Source organism: Leptidea sinapis, chromosome 24 (genome assembly GCF_905404315.1).
Source record: "Leptidea sinapis chromosome 24, ilLepSina1.1, whole genome shotgun sequence".
Classification (NCBI taxonomy): domain Eukaryota; kingdom Metazoa; phylum Arthropoda; class Insecta; order Lepidoptera; family Pieridae; genus Leptidea; species Leptidea sinapis.
In genome coordinates this window covers 9602284-9618646 of record NC_066288.1, presented here as the reverse complement: position 1 = coordinate 9618646, position 16363 = coordinate 9602284, and the positions used below count along the sequence as shown (strand labels likewise).

The 16363-nt window shown below is 36.6% G+C and overlaps 1 protein-coding gene across 3 annotated transcripts in view; it reads left to right on the top strand.

Moving 5' to 3' along the window:
* The window catches only part of LOC126971761 (phospholipid-transporting ATPase IF), a 42406-nt gene that overhangs the window by 14108 nt on the left and 11935 nt on the right, over positions 1-16363 (top strand). For 2 of the 3 annotated variants that reach the window (XM_050818153.1, XM_050818154.1), the window contains 7 exons: positions 580-705; positions 4881-5102; positions 6344-6523; positions 8260-8565; positions 8833-9080; positions 10450-10863; positions 15011-15182. In XM_050818153.1, coding sequence (XP_050674110.1) covers positions 580-705; positions 4881-5102; positions 6344-6523; positions 8260-8565; positions 8833-9080; positions 10450-10863; positions 15011-15182 — 1668 coding nt within the window. The remainder of the gene's footprint in view (positions 1-579; positions 706-4880; positions 5103-6343; positions 6524-8259; positions 8566-8832; positions 9081-10449; positions 10864-15010; positions 15183-16363) is intronic. The other variant, XM_050818155.1, reaches the window with a different exon arrangement.

The following is a 16363-nucleotide window of genomic DNA, read 5'->3' as shown; positions in this document are numbered from 1 at the left end:
TGCAGCATTCGCAAATATTTAAGTCATTGTTAATGCATTTTTATGTGGTTATGAGGACAAACGCAAGGTCGGATCAATCGGAAGTAATTACACATCGCCGCCCGTGCACTTGCAAAAGCTGAAAAATTACAACAGCGCCTTTTTCTGCCGTAAAGCAGTTATGTGGAAGGATTGCGCAGGCGCTGCATTGTAATGGGCAGGGCGTATCAACTACCATCAGCTGAATGTCCTGCTCATCTCATCCTTTATTTTCATTTAAAAAAATCACAGAAGCTTTGATTGCCAACTCTTTAGGTGGGTTATCGCCCTTATTAAGGTACCCATGTCGAATTGACCTATCGTGCAAAGAAGTACATTGTGCATGGATAACCAAACTGTGGAATAATGCCAAACACCCAGATGATGTAGATGATTTAAATTTGTTGCGAGGTGTGCGTTATTGTAATTCGCCGGCAAGAATTACCCTCAAAAGGCTATTCTGCCAACTAATTGAAAATTATTTTGCAATATTATGTCCTGAAACAGCTCTTTATTACATTCCATGTGTGCTGACTGACGTGTTCGATTTATTGTTGACAGACAGTCCAGTATCCCCGCTGACCAGCATAGCACCTCTGAGTTTCATGGTACTTGTGACGGCCGTGAAGCAAGGCTACGAGGATTGGCTGCGACACATGGCTGACAATAAGGTCAACAACCAAATAGGTAAATACCCCATGTATTTACCAGCTACCTTCTTGCTAGCATAGGTAGTTAATGGTATATGATTGACACTGTTAAATGGGTTTAAAATTCACCGCCTCATAAGCTTACTTTAGCTTTAAAAATACTCTGAAAAGATGTTCTGTCTAAGCAGAGGCCAAGTATTAAGCCAAAAAAAGCATCCAAAAGCATCTATCAATGCCTGAGTGAACGCATTGCGTTCCACACTTAAGATGGAATCTGGGAAAAAATGAACAGAGTTTGAGGAAATTATGAGCTTGGCATAAAAGATAAGCAATAGCACACATTCGTTCTATAGTACTGTATAGCGGTGTATCTACTTTTGAATATAATATAGTAAATTCAGAAGAAACAAGTAAAATAAATAAAAAAATGCATTACTATCAAAGCAACTAGGCTAATCCTATTTGACAGCCTAACTATTGAAACGTAAACGAGCTTCGTTGCCTTTTAAATCAAGCAGTGCTTTTTCTAATCGAAAAAGTAACGCTAAGCGAAAATATCTGAAAATGTGTCCCGCAAATACATAATCACAATGTTCACTGAACGTAAAGATTTCATTGATTCTTTAGGAATCGAGTGGTATAATTAAATTTTGGATGTAGATGATATATATGTAGCTAGAAAACCAAAATTTTATCCTCTGATTTGTTTTCATCTCTTTTCTTAAATCCCAGTCTCCCAATATTGAAGCAAATTTAAACATGTATTCTCCAAACAAAACCAAAAGGTGCAGATACCACATCACGAACTTGATATTCTCCGATAAGCCAAACTTTTGGCATAACAAATGTGTCATACTGCTATAGTGACGATTTAAGTTTGGGCTTATATTTATCAATCGTACGATTTCTTAGAATTAGCGTGTTTCATTTCATGAGTAATTGATTTCTGCTGAACAACCTTGTTATAATACAAGTATCCATCCTCCACCATCAGCCGGAAGTCGTCCACTGCTAGACAAAGGCCTCCCCCAAAAATTTCCACGACGATCGGTCCTGCGCTGCCCTCATCCAACGTATTCCGGCTATCTTGACCAGATCGTCGGTCCATCTTGTGGGGGGGCCTACCAACATTGCGTCTTCCGGTACGTTGGCGCCATTCGAGGCATTTACTGCACCAACGGCCATCTGTCCGCCGAACTATGTGCCCTGCGACTGCCACTTCAGTTTCGCAATCATTAAGACTATGTCGGTAACTTTTTTTTAGATAATACAAGTATATGTACAACAAATGCTGCCATTGATTTGTGTGATTTCCCACTGCTACACTGCTCTTGTGAAGCCCTGCCAAACTTGTGTTATGACACCCAGCCGTACGGTGCTGTGAACCCAACCACACTATTGATGATAAACTCGTCTTGTCCTACTACACTTCGGTGGTTTTTCCCTGCTACATTGGTGTGGTGTGTATGCACTCGCCTTTGCACACTGTATAAGCTATCTTTACCATAGGGTCAAGATAGCTTATACAGTGTGCAATTAGCCACTAAAAGTATCTGAAAGCACAGGAATTATAATTTAACAGCGTGGCTACCCTATCCTAATAGAAATGTTTGTATGTATGTCGATACTTGTGCTGCAGGGGGCCTTCTCAACAGCCAGCCGGTTCGCGGCAAAATTTATTTTATTTATTTATATATATTTATATATATATATATATATATATATATATATATATAAGAATAAATTGTTTTAGACAAATTGAAATTGTGACTATCAGTAAATCCCAAATATGTCAATAACTGATAATATATAATTGATGATAACATCGCAATAAATGTAGATAGATTTCAGATAATGTAGAATATACCATACCTATTGATTGTGCATTATTTTCTTGTGTCTATGTTATTATTATTATTATTGTACTAACTGACCCGACAGACGCTGTTCTGTCAATAGAATAATAAAGCGGCCAAATGCGAGTCGGACTCGCCCATGAAGGGTTCCGTAGCAGCAAGTTACATAATATGTTTTTTTTTTTATATTTGAGTTGATTAATGGAGGATAAATGGCGGTGTACGATTTATGGCGTTTTAAAAAAATACTACTTACTAGACCTCGTTCAAACCAATTTTCGGTGGAAGTTTGCATATTTTTTTTCTTAGTTTTATCATTCTCTTATTTTAGAAGTTACAGGGGGGAAGCATTTTACCGCTTTGGATGTGTCTCTCGCACAAACTATTCAGTTTAGAAAAAAATGATATTAGAAACCCCACAATAGCATATTGAAGACATATCCATAGCCCAACACATATGGGTTTGATGAGAAAAAATTTTGAGTTTCAGTTCTAAGTATTTCCCTAAGGAAAAATTTATTGTATTTTTTTTATTTTTGTGTGAAAATCTTATAGATTCGGAAAAATATTGCTGTGACATACGGACAGACATGACGAATCAATAAGGGTACCGTTGTTTGCCATTTGGCTACGGCACCCTAAAAATGATGTAAGTATTCGGGAATAATTAAGTCAAAAGCCATCGGAAATGTGTAATCAAAGTTAATAAGTTAAAAATGAAGCATAAACGAATTTCTGTATCATATTATAATATTATGTATTATAACAAAACAAGCCGAGCCTCCGGCATCAGGATCATCCTGCCACCACAAGTAGCGCCCGTTCATGAGCATGACGCATGAGCCAGCCATCGCCTCCCTCAACCATATTTTAGGGAAGGGAACGACCCGTCCCATGTCGCCACCACAAGTAGTGACATTAAAGCCAGACCAACGGATCAGCATAACTATGCAACGCGGCAACGCTGCAGATATTCTTATTTCTGTGGTACTACTACCACGTGATATTCATGCAGAGTGTAATACTTTTATTTATTGTAGGTAAGATTAACATGTAAAATATGATTAATACATGTTAATCCTATAACTTGCGATAAAAATATTTATGCCGATTGTTTTTGTAATTTTATAAACGGCTAACAATCATGCGCAGGTCACTTACCCTCATTCCCTTCACGGGCCACGAATATCACTACAAAATAATAAAAAAAAAATACGTTTAAAAAAACCGACCTTTAATATTAATAAAATACTATTATTTGTATGTGCTACATATTGATAGGTTTTAACTCAGTGCCAAGCCCTAAACAAAATAAAACTTAATATTATAAAGGTTCTCGACGGTGCAGAGAACGTATTTGGAATCATTTTTGGAATCCAAGATTGCCGCCGCGCAAATTTATGATTTCAACAATATTGATATCGAATCCGAAGTTTTCTAGGGTGCAGAGATCGAATTTGGGATAATTTTGAAATCCAAGATGGCTGCCGTGCAAAATTATGATTTCAACAATGTGGATATCGAATCCGAGGTTCGCGACGGTGCAGAAAAATAATTTGGGATTATTTTTGAAATCCAAGATGGCTGCCATGTATAATTATGATTTCAACAATATGAATATCGTAGCCGAGGTTCTTGAGGGTGCATAGAACGAATTTAGGATCATTTTTGAAATCCAAGATAGCCGCCGTGCAATATTTTGATACCAAGAACATGGATATCATATCCGAGGTTCTCGAGGGTGCAGAGAACGGATTTGGGATCATTTTTGAAATCCAAGAAGGCCGCCGCGCAAATGTATGATTTCAACAATATATATCGTATATCGATATATATTGTTGAAATAATAGATATCGAATCCAAGGTTGTCGAGTGTACAGAGGATGGATTTGGCATCATTTTTGAAATCCAAGATGGCGGTCCCGCAAATTTAAATATCCATATTTTTGTAAAATTTTCAGTCTTAAGTACCTATTATACTGTTATTATTATTTTATTAAAACTTTACAAGAAAATAATTCCACTATTTATTATTATATATTGTATGTATATAATATTGTGGCGCTTTTCGTGCACTTGATTTCTCTTTTACCAGGTATTGAGCTGAAAAAGATTAATTACATGGCCATGTTATTATCAATCTTTTTTTATATCTATAAAGGTCTCATTTATTTACTATTTTACTATTTTTACCCCACTTATACACGCTTACCACTAGAATGACGTATATGTATCTCTCATTTGATTCCTACTGACAAAAATATCTGAATAAGATCATCATTAAGAGCGTAGGCATAAAATAAATTTATGAGATATCTGCTGCGTAAAATTTTTACAAAAATATGAACCTCAACAGTTGAAATAGTCTACAAAGGGGTAATCAAAGAGGTCCGGAATTCAACCATAGCTCCTGGAAGTCTGGTGAGGGTGAAGCGAGGGAGAGAGGTACCTGCTGACCTAGTGCTGCTATGCTCTGCGGGAGAGACGGGTCGGTGCTACATCACTACCGCCAATCTGGACGGAGAGACCAACCTGAAAACTTTGAGAGTGCCGCCGACTCTAGTGGGCTACACCGCAGGTAAAATTTTCAATATAATATTACACATTAAAACTAATATCCAGACGACCGAGCCTTGCTCGGATTTTTAAGAATGTACAAAAATTGAACAAAAAAAAACTTAATCTGGATTCGAACGGGGGTCCTGTGATTTCCGGATCACCCAATGTCCCATCTGAGCTTAATAGCTTAGAACGAGAGGAGATTCGCGGTGATATAATTAGATTTAACATGAGACTAGACCCAAGATATGTCAGGGAAAGGATACAGGTGAACAGAAATATATGATAGGTAAGGCGGATATGCTCCGTTTCCAAGGTATCACAAGTTTTAATAATGGGTTCATTCTTCTTAACTCATTGAGAGCTGCATTGAGGATACAGGCCACGTCACGCACCCGTTATTCGTTTCCACATTGAGACAATGAAGCGCAGTTGGTCGAATAGTATCGCAATCTATCTACCTATTGAGCAGTTTTAGGCTGGAACTGTTATGTTGTATGGGAATGGAAAAAAAGTAATCAACACAAATGTAAAGAAAAGAAAAGAAATATATTTTGTCATTGTATACAAGACTGTAATCAGTCTTGTATACAATGACGAAATCTACCTTATCAATGTTATTGTAGCTGTTTCTCATTAAAACACGGATAAAACTGCATTTTTTTAAATTGAAACCTAGCTAGATCGATTTATCGCTCCCGAAATCCCCTGTATAGTAAATTTTATGAAAATACTTGCAGCTGTTTCCGAGATTCAGATTATATATACAAGTATTGCTCGTTTATAGAGGAAATTTATTTAGAAGGAGGTTTATAAAGGAAATATTTTTGGTACTACTTTAAACCAAACCTTTGAACGTTATATATCCTTGAGGATATACAGAGAGTAGCCAGCTAAAACCGAAATCTACAGTTTTACAGTAATATTTCTCAATCTGGATATTACCTAGGAATTTAGTCTTATTCAGTTATACCATCTTTAATGCCTTCTTTAAAAAGTCTAAGCACGCTAAAAACCTAGTCAGTAGTCAGATTGAATATTTATATGACGAAAACTGAAAAAAAATTGAAATACCTTAAAAATCGCGTACCTACCTTTCTAAAAGGCCGGCAGCGCTTCTGTGATTCCTCTGGTGTTGCAGGAGAACGAGTGAGCGGCGACGATCACTTAACACCAGGTGACCCGTTCGCCCATTTGTCCTCCTATTAAAATAGACTCTATTTGAAATGGTAAATTTCAATTTTTTTATAAATATTCCAGACATAATACCCCAAGGTATACGTATAGAAGTTCCGCAGCCAGTAGCAGACCTGTATACATTCTACGGCCGTCTGGAGATCCCCGGATTGGACAGTTTGGCTCTGAGCACAGACAACATCATGCTGAGAGGATCCAGGGTCAAGAATACTGAATGGGCCATTGGCTGTGCTGTATATACAGGTGTTTCTCATTGTTCAAGTTTACTGTCAAATTTTCATTGGAAACGTTTTTTTTTGCGCCCAGACAAAGGGAACCCAGACAACGACGGGAGGGAGGTGGTGAATGCATACCAATGCAACCTAAGTCTGCGTTGGTTATGTGGGACTCGTGTCATACCTAAGTGTCTACCGACTAAACACCACCTGAGGTTAACTTTGGGCAAGTGCCCTTAAGACTTCATCGAAGGCGACCTTCTCTTGCGTAGAGAGAGGTTAGGAAATATAATTTATTATGTCTGAGAAAAATGCAAAGAGGACTGCTTCATGCAGAATACCAAGAGAAGAGTGACAAGTGAGCTCATTAGTTAAAACTCTACGTGTTTAAAGCACCTCTGATCATTTGAATTAAGTGCAAAAACCCCAAACACTTTTTCCTTACTTAGAGTCAACAGTTTTCCTCCTTCTTTATGTTATTATTTGTTGTCGATTATTATCTATACTAATATTATAAAGCTGCAGTGTTTGTTTGTTTGTTTGAACGCGCTAATCTCTGGTACTACTGGTCCGATTTGAATGATTCTTTCAGTGTTGGGTAGTCCATTTATCGAGGAAGGCTATAGACTATGTTTTTTTTTCAAAATTAGGGATCTGTAATAAAATTGCTATTTTGTAACACAAGGTGTAAAATCGAAAACCTATTTTTGCGTGCGCTGCAAAAACTATTGACGATAGAACAAAATGATGTACAATATATATATAGGCAATATTTTATGACTTATAAAACTATCGCGTGAATTATACTTTATATGGCAAAACAACATTTGCCAGGTCAGCTAGTTACTAATAATACTCTTATATATTTTATATTATTACTTTTTGAGCAGATGCGTTACTTGCATATGTGGCTGAAACTAAAAATAGTAGCTCGTAGAGCAGAATAGTAGCTCTTTTCTCATTTGAAGAATGAAGGGTCTATATTATATTATGATGTGAACCTTGAGTAACAGCAGTGACACTGAGAAAATACGATATGCCACCAAATATAATGGACTATATGGTATGATGTGGTATAATCGGGCTTATTTTCGCAACTCGACGAATATTTTGCGTGCAAAAAAAATCGACCGTAACAAACTTACTGAATTCATAAAAGTTAATCTGCTATGGCATAATAAGTATCTACAGTGCCATAAATACTGCCTTAGATTAGGGATTGGTCTCCGACTCGCTCCAACTAGATACCGCAGGCGTAGTTGCAAAGTGCGGCAACTAGTACTACGCCCAAGGGCGCGTACTCGAGCCAGTCTCGGACAATGTGTGACGTTGACGTGCCACATGTTCTATTACAATTTCCTAATAATTGAAACTAAAATGCCGGGTAAAACGTTTTACGTAGGGTTACGGGTTTACGTAGTAAAACGTTGTAACAATAATACTACAAGAAATAAGAAAGACACTGGGATCACATATCATTAGTAACTATTTTGTATTTTATTAATTTCAATGTAAATAACACGAAGCGTATGTTACAAAATTTGAAAGATGCCATTGAGTGTCAAGATGCCACGCATCTAATAGTTTTGCCGTAATAAAAAAGCTATTGTTCTTAGAGAGCGCAGCGGATACCAGTCTCTAATCTAAGAATACTGCTTTCTTTTTAAACCATTTGACAACACAAATCTTGTTTCAAGCAATAACTTAATTATTATTTTTTGCGTAAAATATATACCGAATTATTTATTATTTTATTTATTTAAGGCGAAGAAACAAAACTGGCGCTGAACTCAAAATATACTGGGAACAAATTTTCATCGAGCGAGTCGGCTGTGAACGCCTTTCTAGTAACATTGATATACTTGCTATTATTCGAGATGGTGGGCTCATTGGTAGCAAAAATACTGATTGACATCAGAGAGCAAAAGCGGATGGATGTCGTTGGTTTGCCGACGGTGTATCCAGTTGGGGTAATGGGAGTGCTTCAAGACCTCTTCTCATTCCTGTTGCTCTATTACTATATAATACCAATGTCACTGTACGTTACTATTGAACTCTATAAATTTCTTGGTAAGTTTTAAATATTGCTTTGATTCGTTTAACAATTTCTTTTTGTCTATTCTTTTTTTCGAATAGTCAATCGTACCAGTGGTGGTACTAGCGCTGTAAAATATATAAACAAACAGAAGTGAATGTTAAATACTAATACTTAGAAAATACGTATACCAAAATATTTTTTTTTACTCGTAAAATATCCCCGGATTTTTTTAAATTGTGTTTGTATATGAAAATTGTGTAACTGCACGAAATCTAACTGGTTAAAATCACTGTGTCAAGGTGCACTCTTCATCGGTTGGGACAAAGATCTCCGATGCGAAGAAACCGGTAGACCAGCTGTGGCCAACACTTCTGATCTGAATGAAGAACTTGGCCAAGTGGAAGTTCTCTTCTCTGACAAAACAGGCACTCTTACCAAGAACCTTATGTCATTCAAAGCCTGTTCCATCAATGGACAGACATACGAAGAGAAAGACGGCAAGCTTTATAGCTCAGCTTGTTTTGAAGAACCAGTGGATATTTTTCAGGTCAGCGCTTATGTATCATTTATGTATTACAATTTTAATGCGATTTCATAAGCGTAAGATTATTTGTAAGTAACTCATAAATTTAGCTTATATTTGTTATATGGATATATTATTTTCTTTAATTAGTAGATATTATTAATACTGATTTTCTAAATTAGTTATTCTGATATATGCAAGGTGGCGCAAAAGTTGTCTAGGCTGTCACCCGATATCCTTTGGCTGTAATTTTATTAGTTGCATAACACCGGAAGACGCAGTGTTGATAGCCCCCCCCCACAAGATCGACAAACGATCTGGTCAAGATCGCCGAAATACGTTGGTAGAGGTCAGCGCAGAATCACTCGTCGTGGAAATCTTTGGGTGAGGCCTTTGTCCAGGAGTGGAGGTCTTCCGGCTGATGATGATGATGATGTAATACTTTGGTTCTGCTTATCGACTAAAACTACTTGATGTCTTACTGAATATTCTCTTCAAGGGCTTGAAGAGTCTGAGGCTTGTGGACGTAGGAAGGTCACTGTAAATCACCATAAATATATATTAGGTGACGCGGAAATTACCCGGCATGTAACTAGTAGTGCAGAAGGGAAAGTAATCAAGAACTCGCTGTCCAGAGCAGTCGTTCCAGAAAAATCAGACTTGCTGGTACCTCTAGCGTAAACAGCAAAACATTCTGTAAATTTGAGCGTGTGTAATTTTTATGGTTTATATGGGGATTTCGGTGCCTACGGAACGATTATTCTGTATGATTATTTTCAATGGAATGCTACCTTTCTCATGGTTGTGCTAGAGTAAGGCTTGACCAACGGCTAACAGTTATTGTACCGTTTTCATTTTGGAAGGAAACGCTCAAGTCAAGTTAAGCTATAAAGAACGCGTTGATCGTTGCCGATTTACGTGGTATGTCGTCCGGTCGATACTCGATGGTTCAGTGCGATATCTACAGCCACAGCCGTGATATTATCAGCAAAACTCCAGGGACGAATATAAATATCTCGTGTCCTCATATTCTTTTAGGTGAGCGGCTAAGTGCCGTAGTTAACGACCAGGAAATCTGGGCCTCAATTCTTACTTCGCCAACACAAGCAACCTAAAAGTCGTAACAAATATTCCGGTATCTTCAGGTGTACCTATAGGCTATAGCATTGAGTATAGCGATTCATGCTGTTACTTCATACATATCATAAGGAGTACTAAGCATTAGCCGCCACTTGCAAAATTAACAGCATCTTCCGATAGGGTGATGACTTTTGCGCCACCTGTTAATGAAAATTACATCCTACCTACATGTTTAGATCTTGCAGTTGTTTGTCTTCCTACACTAAAGATATTTGTACTGGTACATTTTTTATCACCATATTTTATATTTCAGACAGACATTAAATTTTTTTTCACAATTCTCGCAATATGTCACTCCGTCCAAGTATCTAATGAAGACATGAAAAAGCTAAGCGCTCGAGTATCCGTTTCCGGAAATTTGCAGCTTATGAATTTCTTTAGAAGGAAAAAGATGAAAACAAACGGAAACAGTAGTGCCATAGAGAACGTAATTTGGAATGAAATAAATGAGCGAGGAAACAAAATGGACTATCAAGGTAGTAGCCCGGATGAGAAAGCTTTAGTCGAAGCAGCTGAAAGGTACGGGGTGACTTTTTTGGGAGAAGATGGAAACAATTTGTTGGTGAAAGTTGGTGAAGATACCGAGATTTATGAGAAATTGCAGCTTATAGAATTTACATCGGAGAGGAAACGAATGTCGGTCATTATTAAAGATAAAGATGGGAAGGTAAGTACTGCAACATATATCTAGCGAAGGCGTCTCGTAATATTCTGCCTAAATCTCAGCGGAAAGTTCAAAAGACATACATTAACATATTATAAAATAATCATACAATAGGAAAATAGAATTAAAAGCAATAAACAAATACTAATATATCATTTTATTTTCAGATAGATTTCTTTAAGGTTTCTCTTTATTTAATTTTATATTTCTTAGATCACTTTCAAAGTAACTTGAAGTTTTACTTGAAGACCCCAGGCTTTATTGCATCATCAGAACACATGAACCAGGGAACGGAGTTCACATATTTATTCTTGTTTGTAGTTATTTTAGAATAATATTAATACAAAAATAACAATTTGAAAAGATTCACAGGCTTCGATTAAAAATTAAAGGCAGGTTTAATTTTACTGCAGTGTCAGCTCCAACTTTCCGAGTATATTATAGTGGCGTAGCAATCCATGGCGTAACTAGATTCACAAACACGCTCATAAATTGTCTGAAGCAAAGTCAGCCTACGCGTCTATTAGGCAGAGTTTTCGCTCAGTTGTGCTTCGACCGCGCTTTAAATACACAAAATGGTGTTCAATGTTCATTGAAAAAAGTATCGAAATAACAGAGAATTCAGAAAAACTAAAACAAAATGTTCTTGTCTCGTGTTCGCGTCCGTCTTGCGAGTGACGTAGTGTTACTACTTCTACTGAGCGAATACAATAGATTTTGAACATTACTGCCACGAAATAAGGGTTTTAATTTGAATAAATGTTTAATGTTGCATTTGTTGTTGTATATACGTATAAACAACAAAGTCGTCGGTCAGATTGAATCCAATTTAGTCACGTGTGATCACGAGCTTCCAACCCCGTAGTTACAATTTCCCTGTAGATTGAATAATGTGAAAAGTGCTCCAGTCATGCGTACGAGATGACACGCAATTTCTTTTTATGTAGGTAGGTAGTTTCTTCTTATAATTTTTTTATCAAATCGTTTATCTTGAGTGTTTTAGCAAAACGGGGCCTTGGAGACAGATGAATCAGACACTTATCATATCGATTTTCATTTGAGATTACAGATGAAATGTATTTCCCTTTGATTAAGATCAAAATATTATGTTTGTTTATTTTTATATTTATTGCAGTAAATTAGCTAGAGCTTCATAAGGAATACTGAAGTTGAGAGATTTTTGTAAATCCTTATATTAAAAAATATTTTTAAATTTTATTAAGTCATCGCATATGGTTGTCCGGTGACATGTCCCTTACAAGATCCCGGTTCAATAAATTCTTTCATTGACCAAAAGTTCAAATTGTAGGTACTAGATTCAGCTTTGCATGTAGACACCAATACATTTTATTCAAAATAGAATTTAAAAACACTTATTAAACATCAAAAAAACCAGTGCAATATTTCAAGAAACTATGTATATAAAAGAAGGTATGTCATAAAAATCTAATATATAAAATTCTTGTGTCCTGGTGTTTGTTACCAAACTCCTCCGAAACGAGTGAACCGATTTGTATGAAATTTATAATAATAACATATATTTTGTATATCCCTAAATTATAAGAGTGACCAACCCCTAAATTTCCTTATTTATTTTTATGATTTTTTTATTTTTATTTTATTTTGATTCAGCATTGAAAAATACACACAACCTAAAACTTTCACCCTTCTACGATCAACACCTATTTTTGTAACGCAATTTTTTTATTCTGTTTCATGCACAGATCCGCAATAGGGTTGCTATTTGGCAATCGAATATAATAATAGTACTGCGATAAAATTTCATGTATAGTTTATAATTACAACTTTAATATGTTTAAATTTATATGTATATTTGGTAGGTGTGAGAATCGGTCGTAATCTATCTTTTATATCCCAAAAATGTTGATTATTGAGTTTTTTATTATTAATTTGTATGGTAATGCAATGTCTGCTAGGTCAGCTAGTAATTTCATAAAAGTAAGCGCTGTCTAGCTTTAGGGCTATATTTCACAGGGACAGTACGGTGGCGCAACCAGTCGCCGCTACCAACAAAATAGATACAGCTCTATAGAGAGCTACTCACCTGGTGTCCGTTTGGTTACGCGACTAATTTGTTAGCGCGATCAGCTCGAACGCGTCATGACTCTGGTGTCTGTGTGGTGTCTAGTTTGGTAGCTTACGGACACCACAGTGGCGCAACCAGGCGCCGCTACCAACAAAATAGATACAGCTCTATAGAGAGCTACTCACCTGGTGTCCGTTTCGCTTCGCAACCAATTGGGTGGCGCGGTGTCTGTATGGAGTTTAATTAGGTAGCTTACGGACACGATCGACGGTATCCCAATAAAATATAGCCCTTAGTTTCTAGCCTTTGTTGCTTCGCGAAACCAACGAGAGCTCCTAAAATTTAATTAGCATTGTACGTGGCCAGTGGTGGATTTACACTAGGGGCACTTGGAGCAAGTGCCCAGGGCGGCAAATTTTTTAGAATGGCAAAATTTTTATAGTAAAAAATAAATTTTTAGTCTTATCAAGATTGCTCAATATAATTAATTAATTCTGTTTAAAAAAAAGTCAGACGTGTTATGGTCACCAAATAGTGCCAAATTTATAATTGATAGAAAATAACAAATATTTATTCACGTTTTTAGAATATAAAACATATAATAATGTTTCTGCAATAAATTAGTAATTTTAGTTTTCAAAAATAAAATATATATACTATAAGTTTATGTAAAAGTCCAGTATTGGGGCGGATTTTTTTCCGGTGGCCAGGGGCGGCATTAAGTTTTAATCCGGCGTTTTAATTACTTAAACCCTAAAACAAAACGTACACATTATAAAAAGTTATTTCAATTAGAACAAGATCAAAGTAATAACAAATAATAAAATAAAACAAAATAAAAAGTTAGGTCAATCAATCAATTAAGTGCATAAGTTGTTGTGTACTACGCAATAAAAGTAAGTGGAGGTTTTTAACTGTCCCACGGGAACTCTTTAATTTTATGGGATGAAAAGTCAAGGATCAATATGCCAAATTTGATTAAACTATGTGCAAACGTTGTTGTGTTCTACGCTATTTAAGTAGAGGTTTTTAAATTTCCCACGGGAACTTCCACTAAAATCGGGATTTGTTCTATTTCTCTTCTTACATCCCCCTGACTCGGTTTTGATCATTTTTTTTTTCTTTGTACAGAAATTTGATCACTACAGATTTATTATAAATTTTAACGTACCGTAAAGTAGAAACTGACATGTTCTTACAACCAACACAAACACTACTTCTAAAAATATACTGCTTCTGTTATTTTGGCCGTTCAGCTGTTATTTGAACAGCACACTGAAGCATTTTAGCGTTTGTAGGTAGAAGCGGTCCATTCGGTCTGCACATTGTCTGTGTTTGGACCGTAATAACCGTTCCGTATTCCGTTGATAACCTATTTATTATATAGTTTTTATTAATTAAGCTATAGCATCTTGATATTATATTATAATGCCATTAGCGCCCCAATTGCCGATTTCCTAAACTTGTGGTAAAACCAGATCGATACGGTATGGGTAGGTACTGTAACGCGTGAGTCCACACGCAGGAGCGTGTGAGAGGATCCTTCGTTGCAGAATAAAACAATCTTCTTCTTTTAAATATATATATTCTTATTTATGCATTCTTTCACTTTCTATTAAATATTCGTCTTACTTTACTTCATTCTCTAATCTGTCTTATTCGATTATTTTCTCATCCGCGTCAATATTAAAATTTAAAATAAAATATTATTTAACTTTACGGCCAACCTTACAATATGAAGTTCTTATGTACGGATAAGAGCTCCTTGTTAAAAAATTAAAAAAAAAACACGTTAGTGGACGGTGAACCCCTTCAGACACCTCCCTCTGTTTCTTGAACTCCGAAAATACTCATTATTTATATGTATTTTTAAATTATCAAAAGTTTCCGTTACTTTTGATAATTCATATAAATACTTTCATTTCTATATTTTTTAATTTAAATAATGCAATTTAGAAAAATAGTTTTATATTTTAAAGTAATGAATGACAATAGTAAATTATCCACCATTTCCCTTCAGATTACATCCCAAAACGCCTTTACTATCTGACCATATCAAGCCTAAATTTTCCAAACGTTTAAAAAGCGCAATGTTTTTTTCAGATTTGGCTGTTCTGTAAAGGAGCAGAAAGCTCAGTTTTCCCGATATGCAAAGACTCAATGCTGGTAGAGGAAACAGATCGAGACATCAACTCATTCGCGAACAGGGGCTTAAGAACTCTCGCCATTGCTTACAGACAAATAAATGACGAAGAGTATCAAACAATTATTGAGTGTGAGTATATGTTAAACATTTACTTCACACTTCAATCGTGTGCCGTTAGTTTATAAAAAGCCTAATTCTAACTACAAACCGTGCAAGTTTTAATGACATGTATACGGACGTCTCCATGTATTTTTTGTGTGATGATGAACACTGCTGCCTCTTGCGACAGAAGAGGAATCCAAGGATGATTCCGTCATTTAAGTTGAATATTTACAAGCTTTTCTGGAGGTACATGTGTCATATTGACCTGTAAACATTGCGAAAGGAAGTTCATTCCATATTTTTAATACAAGAGTAAGATTCACGTGGTGTGATGTGCTACTGCCCAAAACCAGGCGTCAAGAGATGCGTTTCCGGCCTTATATGTATGCTCGAAGCCTGAAGATCCCTAGGTCGCATCATTTGGGAAAATGACAGCCGGTAGTTGATTCCACAAAAAGGTTTTGCGAGGCAAAGAGTTTCTCACGAAACGCTCAGTTATAAAATGCCATAAGTCAACATTATGCTGGTCAAATTATGCATGAATGGCCGGTGGCGGGCGGTGACTGCACTTGGTATTAACCCGAGCTCCACTCACTCCTCTTAGCATTCTTGTATGCTATTTATGCGGTAGAAGATGTAGAGATATTGGTCGTCGATAATTGAAGTCCTTCTCCGTTGAATGCGGTCAAATGGAAGAAGTTAATACTGGGAAACGCCCGCCCAGAGGAAAGACAGAAGTAAGGCCAAATTTACGCCTTCTATCAATTCAAACAGTGGCTTGTAGTGAAAGATTGTCTCGCCCTGCCGAGTAAACCACGCTTTTTAGATGCCAATTTGGCCTTCTCTACCAGATGACCACGGAAACGTGCGTCGCTTGGTATACCGACGATAAGTATGACAATACAAGTCGTGGCGGTTAGAGGAGTGATCTCGAAGGGGATTCAACCCATTTGCATAACCTCGCGGGAAGATCATAGAAGAGCAGTTTCGTTATAAGCGCTTTTTGTGTGTAGTGTTGTACCAGATCGAAGGCTTTCGATATTGGCAGACTCACCGCTAACGCCCATTTATGGGTGAGATATACAAGACTTCTGAGAACTGGCAATCGCAGATCAGGAGGCACTCCTCTAGGAATCCCAAGATCTTGCAGTTGATAATCATCTCCATAAATTTGGAGTAAATGCAGGTAACACCAATGGGGCGGTAGT